General features: G+C 33.8%; 1 protein-coding gene across 1 annotated transcript; it reads right to left on the bottom strand.

The window, feature by feature from the left end:
- Positions 1 to 1,269: 1,269 nt before the first annotated feature.
- Positions 1,270 to 6,982, bottom strand: LOC112041173 (ubiquitin carboxyl-terminal hydrolase 2). Its single transcript, XM_024074075.2, has 6 exons — positions 6,865 to 6,982; positions 6,030 to 6,077; positions 5,114 to 5,160; positions 2,629 to 2,675; positions 2,376 to 2,478; positions 1,270 to 2,269 (listed from the first exon to the last, which is right to left on the bottom strand). The coding sequence occupies exons 2-6, from the start codon at positions 6,058 to 6,060 to the stop codon at positions 1,541 to 1,543; spliced, it is 957 nt and encodes a 318-aa protein (XP_023929843.2). The 5' UTR covers positions 6,061 to 6,077; positions 6,865 to 6,982; the 3' UTR covers positions 1,270 to 1,540.
- Positions 6,983 to 7,248: the final 266 nt, after the last annotated feature.

Raw genomic sequence — 7,248 nt, forward strand, 5'->3', positions numbered from 1 at the left:
GCACGATCATCCTTTTCCGATATATGTTGCTGGAAAATATAGGTTATGATAATAAATTTAGAGATTTCATTGTCATTGTCCCACTAGAATAGTACTAGAAGAGTACATAAATAAAGGGAGAATACAATGAGCAGCAAAAGCAAAAGAATGAAGAGATTTGGGATTCCCGGCATTGTGGGGTGAAATGAGAAAGTTGAGTGTTTGGTTAGCACTTTTCAAAATTGCGATTTGAGGTATAAATTATCAAAAATAACAATATATATATAAAAGAAAATTCTTTTATACTTGTTTTTGCCTAAATAATATTAATAGTAATTTTTTTTTTTGAAATCAATCATAATAATAATAATAATAATAATTAGTATTATAATAATTGTTTTTTTAATTAAAGGTCAGAAATAATTGTTATTCTGTCGATGAAATACATTATATAAACCAACCCTTTTATTATATTATATATTTTATAAATATTATATAAAATATATGTAGTAAACATAAAATAATAATAAAAAACTAATTTGTTCTATAACTTAGTCTAATCTAATCAATTTTTCTAATTCAAGAACATTCAAAAGAGTTCTCCCTCTATCTGCCAGATGTCACGGGCGAGTTGTCGGCTACTAGCAACACAGTGCAATTTGGAATTGGTGATTAAGGGGTGCTACGCAAAAAATTCACAAAAATCACGTTTATGGAAGCCTTAAAGCACACTTTCAAAATTTCACCAAACACCCAAAATTGTGTTTTGAAACCGCTAATGTGATTTTTGGCCCAAACTAAGAACATCTTCTGTTCAATTGTAAGAAAGCACGACCAAATCAGCTAAACATTCAACCTCAAACCATATTTCAGGCCTCTACAACACATGCCGGTATCTCATATGCCAGGCGCATGAGACATACGTCTCATATGGCCAGTGAATGCAAGAGTTTTGCCTACAACATGTCTCATGTGCCCGGAGCATGCAAGAGTTTTGCCTACAACACTGCTCTTATGAATTTTACATGCATGTAATAAGCAGTTCTCAAGAAGTTCATTTGCTTACTAGTGACCTTATACTCTAATTTTCCAGGGTGCTTGAGATTATAAAACTGGATGGCATTCCATCCAGCCAAAGGATCCCAAGTTTTGTTGATTTTGCACTTACCAAAGGAAGTTGCCAATATCTTGCACCTTTAATAAAAATAAAAAATAAAAAAATCTTCAGTAGAATTTTCTGTTTCTTACCAAAAATATAAAAATAAAAAGAGATATTCAAGACAAGAACCATTCTACCAATAAAGTTCCATCATGGATTTGTCTCTCATTCCCACTTTCCAGGGGTGCATATTTCATTACCTAAGAAATGCAAGTAAATTTTGGCATAGGTTCACCTAAAAAGAAATTCAGATGTCTTAAGCTAACCATGGGAAAATAAGAAAACATGTGCTTCAGATGTTTTCAAGCCAGAATAAATTCACAAAACACATGATATAATTAACCACAAATACCCTTCACCTAGAGTTGCTTGTTTTCTGCTTGGCCTTCTCAATAAGAGGCTTCAACTGTTTCTTTTCAGCAAGAATCTTGAGGAAGTTGAACAAAAAGGGTATGTAATTGTTTTCCTACGGATATTTTCTGTTCTCCATTTCTTGAACTTTTCCTCTTCCATTAAGATCTTCTCAGTAGCAGCTTCTATCCCAGCATTCACTTCTGAAAGAGATTTGTTCAGTGCTTCAACATTACTATTGCCCACCATTCTATCTGGCTGTAGGGCAGCCAGTTGCTGCAAGATACGCTCCCTCCTCTTCTGGAGCTCCTTGAGTTCTGCAGTATACATTTCCTTCCTGTTCTTGATGACTGCCAAGAGATTGAATCTAATCTCACTCTGGGAATACCTTTCAATGCGTTCCTGGATAACTGGTTGCACCATCTGCAGCCAATCCATGTCACCTTGCCCACCAGAGCACTGACCAAGGCTGATGGGTCCATCCTTTAATCCATCAAGCTCATACAGAACTCCATCAACTGGCAAATAGCTTATAAAATGGTACACATCATCGTCTTTGCCAGCTGCCTTCTGCTCCTCTGGAACAAAAGGCTCAGGCCTCGCAAAACTATTATGGGCTGTACGTATGGCTTCACTATTATTGATAGCCAAACCTTTTAGTTCAGGGGGAAAATTCTTTGTGAATTCTTTCAACTTTGACAACTCTGGGCCAATATCAATATCCGAGCAGTTCAAGAGGATAGACAAGATTGCTTGTGTTGCACAAGCATTATTGATTACCTAATAAGTGATCAAAATAAATTTAAGATCAGGGCAAACTTATTAAGGGCAAAAGTGAATCCCTGGCAAACTGACCTTACTTATTCCAAAAAAAGGGGAAACTGACCTGGCTTGCAAAAAACAAATTAGGGTTTACGTCCTTAATTACAGCACGATCATCCTTTTCCCCAGGACGCCATTTGAAAAGAAAAATCAACCCATATACAGGCCTGCAATTTCAAGGGGGAAAAGTAAAGAGAGGAATGAGAGAGGGGGGGGTCCGCAAAAATTTCAAGCATAAATATTACAGCTAACATGTGCAAGCCTGCAAAGGGATAAAAAGTAAAAAGGACAATGAGACGTTAGAACTTAGAACAAACCTAAGATTGTTCAGAGAATCAAGGTCCAATGAATATAGCTCCTCTACCTGAGAAGACACATCAAGGCATAATCGTCATCAAACACATGAAAAGATACTGCTAACGCCCCTTTATGGGTGGGTTGGGTTTTTTTTTTTTTTTTTGGGGGGGGGGGGGGGGGGAGAGGGGAGAGGGGGGTTGGTGGATCTGGAGTAAAATCTATAAGAAATAATGAATAATTAAAAAACATGTATTCTAAAATGAAATATGCTATTGGAATTCAAACCACATATTTCATTTCAAATTCTATCTTAATTTATCCTTGTTATCTATGCCATTGTATAAACCTAAGCACTAAGTTAATGTCAAGCTTCGAACTTGTTAATCCATACATTGTAATATAAAAAATGATATCACAGTATTTTTACTATTATTTCTTTATCTCTTCAATATCTCCTCTAAAAAAATGTCTTCAGTTTTTTGGCCCTTAATCTTCTACCCATGTGGACCAAATTTCTTCAAATCTGTTCCACAATTCCTATTCTTCTTTTCTTTCTTTTTTTTCTTTTTTCTTTTTTTTTTTGATAAATAACGTAAGAACTTTTATTAAATAAATAGCCAAACCAAGTACATTGGAATTTTCCTATAAATTCTTCTCTCTCATTAACATGATTATCAAATAAGGTGTCATCTCCTTTGCTTTAATCGCACTAACACTAAAATGTATTCTTTCTAAAACTGTTACCAGTTGCAAATATATATCACACATATCACATGTTCCAACAGCTAGTTGATAGATGCAAAGAATTGTCTCAACAAGATGTACAACCTTTGCATCCAAAAGAAGAAAACAGAGACATAGAAAATCAACCTATCATGAACATTTTAAAAAAGAAGTTACACACAGAATCCCTAATAACCAAAAGCAATGGTGCTGCAGTATAAGAAAACTTCAAAGACTGCAGTAAAACTGATTAACACTTATGTTAATATAACGATTTTACAGCATGCTTAAATGAAGCAACTTCAAAGTTCAACTAACATGTACGTGGATGGTGCCTAGTGCAACATGTAGTGGTGTCAGTAGTATTAACAGTGTTACAGTGAGATCAAACAATTAAGCAACTGAGATCTAAGTTCAACTTATTTTGTGCTTATGATGCACCTCATTGAAAGTTTGATTCTGGGAGACCACAATGTACAACATGTGAGCTTCTGCCTCAAAGCATGCCTTGACATAGTGGCCTCTCTTTTTTCCTGAGTGGAAAAAATAATAAATAACTTGTTTTTTTTTTTGGGGGGGGGGGGGGGGGGGGGGGGGGGGGGGGGGTTTGGTGGGGTGGTGGTGGGGTGGAGGACAATGATGGCTGTGTGTTGGGCAATGGAATTGAGGAATGGTATCAATATGGTAATGGCGGCAGTGCAATATTGAAAGTTGAGAAAAAACTTCAAGTGAGATTTGAAAAATGCCTTTTAGGTGGATTAAGAAATCGGAATGTGGCCATCTAACCCTTAAAATTCTGTGACTATTATTCAAGTTCCTCTCCAATCAAAGAGATTTTTAGGAACCCCAAATTACTTAAAATCCAAATTTGATTGTTGATGCACTTCCTAATTCTCTATTACCTTTCCTCTGTAAAAGAACCACCAAGATGCACTCTGGATCAGTATCCACTACATGTTTCCTTTCTTAATACAGACCTTGATTATCTAAGAGACTAAGACAAATGAGCATCTTCCCCACTGATCACTGAAGCAGCCAAAAAAATTCTCCAAGTGGAGAAGGCTTCCTAAAAGGCATATGTGAAATGACAATGACACCAAGGGATTCATACTCAAGTTTTCATATGGAATTTCTCAAAATAAAAATAAAAAATAAATAAAAAAGTTTTCATATGGAACACATGAAACCCTATTAGGCAAGAACTTCCATTTCTAAAAGAAAGTAGCTCACTAAAAAGGGGCCTAAGTTGGCATGCATTCAGAATTTATTTGACCATTTGGTTTGGACTGGTCAACACTGCATACTAAAAGTAAGCTCTTGTTTCATGGAACATAGTCCCTAATCTTGTAAAATTCTATTTTTAAATAACTCATTTTTCATTTTCTCACAACACATTTCACTACATACTTCCAGATTATACAAATTTGTTCTGCTGCATAGAGCCGGTCCAAATTAATATTCCAGATAATGCAGCAGCACTGAATTAGTTCTCTTTATGAGTGGTTCTTTGCTTTGAGTCTTACAGATAGTAATTATCTTCCATCTTTCATAAAGTCAATTCATATGCAGAAATTTTTTTTATGATGTAATTCTTTAGGCTACTTCGTGTCTTTTTTCATGAAGTGGCATCTTTTCAATAAATTATTCTTACCTATCAAACAAAACCCCGCACTGAAATATTACTCAAAAATTTAGTAGGTTGGCAAATCCATTTGGACAAAGAGCTTGGGTGAGCTTTCAAAAACATTAGCCAAATATGTCATATAAATCCAAAACAATTACCTGCACACCTTTTACTTGCATCTGCTGTATAAGTTCCGTAAAAACACCTGGAATGCAAGGCACGAATTTTAGAAACAAGGTCCCCATTAAAACCCAGAAAAGACATATGCACATACATAAAAGCATCATTTGAAATTTAGTACAAAAAGAAATTCTAGGAAAAATCCTTGTCAGAAACTCTATAAATTTCTTATCAATAAACAGAATGTGTACAAAAACAAAGGAAAGGAGGCAAGTTCCAATTCCTCCAGCAGAAGACTCAGAACTTAAACTGCTTCTTTATGAGCCTAAGGTTCCCATCAGAAATTATACAAATGCTCTCTCCTCTTCTAGAGATTTTCTTTTTTTCCTCAAGGACACATGAGAATTTACTATCGTTGACCAAAGCTTTAAGATATCTAGTTAGTGAAACAACTCGACGATTCTTATATTTTCATAAATCTAATGCATTAAGTGAAACTAACTGATAAATGACCCCAGGGGAAGGAGTTCTCACGCCTAAAATGAAACTGCTAAAGAGCTCTACCATAGTACCTTGAAGGACTTCATGATAAAACAATCAAGGGTGGCAATGAACAATAAATCACCCACCTCGGGCTAAAATCAAAAAATGATGGATTGAAGTTACCTATAATAGATTTCTTTCAATCTTCAAGATTTAGCTTATTTCAATTTCATCAACTAATCTGTTTCATTTGAAAGAATCTTTTTGTTTCTTTTTTTTTAATTCAATATTACAATGGGGAGGGAGGGGGGGATTTGAACCCTAGATATCTCTACTGAAAACATCATAGTTGCTAACTAATTTGAGCTACAAAGCTCTTGGTTGTTTCATTAGAAGGAATCTCATAAAGGAGAATCTTGCAAAATCACTAAAACAAAAGGAACAAACAATGCACTATTCTCAAAAGCATACCAGGATCAGACTCAATCGTGCACCAAGACATGACTGGAAATCTATAAGCTGCAACAATGAAATAAGGTCATTTAGAAAGGATACATAAGCATCATGATGAAATAACTTGAACCAATAAAAGAAATTAGAGGAAATCAATTGAGTAATGTATTAAATAGTAAATAAATTTTTTTTTTTTTTTTTAAAAAAAAAGGTTGCCCCTTTAAATGAAACGTAAAAGAGCCGCAACTCAACTCAAAACTTAAGCTTATTAGTTTGTAATTGTACCCAACTATGTTATATTAATCAACCACTCACTTTTCTCAATCAACTTCACTCACATGTCTATACCCAACATACAAAGGAAGAGAGAGATTATGTGAAATTTGATAAATTCTCATTTTAATTCATTAGAACCAAAAAAAAAAAACAATATTCATAAGAAAATTAAAGCTAAATTCTGAAGTTAAAAATAAAAATAAAATTTTTTTCCAAAAAAATCATTGTCCCATTAGTTTTGTGCATATATTCCATTACACAAAACCTCGGTTTCATGACTATAAAGGGTTTTGTTTTGGAGAAACTAAATTTCAAGTACGAAACTTTACCTACCCACAAAGCTAAAATAGTATTTTCCATGAAAAAAATAAAGTTTCCAATAACTTAGAATAACAATCTATATGAAAGTTAATGTTTTGTGATGGTGAATGAAACAAAAAAATTTCAATTTTCTTGAAGAACCGATTTGTGGGTCAGAAAGCTAGATTCAATCACGCATTATTTATTAATTTATTTAATTTTTCATACAAATTTTGAGAGAGAAATAGAAAGAGAAAGAGAAAGAGAGAGAGAGTACCTGTGGGGGTCTGGGAAAGTAGAAATCTGATCGAAAATAAAATAACGTGAGCTTGTGATGTTTTAATTTGAAGTGTTTGTATTATACATTTTTACCATGAAGTTTCGGGGACGGAGTGAGAAACGGCACTGTTAGAAAAAGATTTTTTTTTTTTTTTTTTTTTTTAAGAAAGAGATTTATTTTGGTAATGTTACTTACTTTTTCTTTTCTTTTCTTTTCTTTTTTTCTTTTTTTAAGAAAGTTTTAACTGCCCGCTTCTGATAATAATTCCTTATTATTAGATCAAGACATCAATTAATTTTTTAGTGTAAATAAAGATTAATAATGTTATCTTGACAACATTTTTATAACATTTTTCACAACATATTTTAGGTGGTAATGTAT

This window comes from Quercus suber, unplaced genomic scaffold (assembly GCF_002906115.3).
Source record: "Quercus suber isolate HL8 unplaced genomic scaffold, Cork oak 2.0 scaffold_1, whole genome shotgun sequence".
NCBI lineage: Eukaryota > Viridiplantae > Streptophyta > Magnoliopsida > Fagales > Fagaceae > Quercus > Quercus suber.

What these genes read in the sequence shown, in the direction of transcription:
- LOC112041173 (XM_024074075.2), bottom strand. Translation starts at nt 6,060, where the DNA reads ATGTCTTGGTGCACGATTGAGTCTGATCCTG. An exon ending in CACGATTGAGTCTGATCCTG is followed by an intron (nt 5,161 to 6,029) that starts GTATGCTTTTGA and finishes CTTGCATTCCAG; the next exon opens with GTGTTTTTACGGAACTTATA. An exon ending in ATTTGTTTTTTGCAAGCCAG is followed by an intron (nt 2,270 to 2,375) that starts GTCAGTTTCCCC and finishes ATCACTTATTAG; the next exon opens with GTAATCAATAATGCTTGTGC.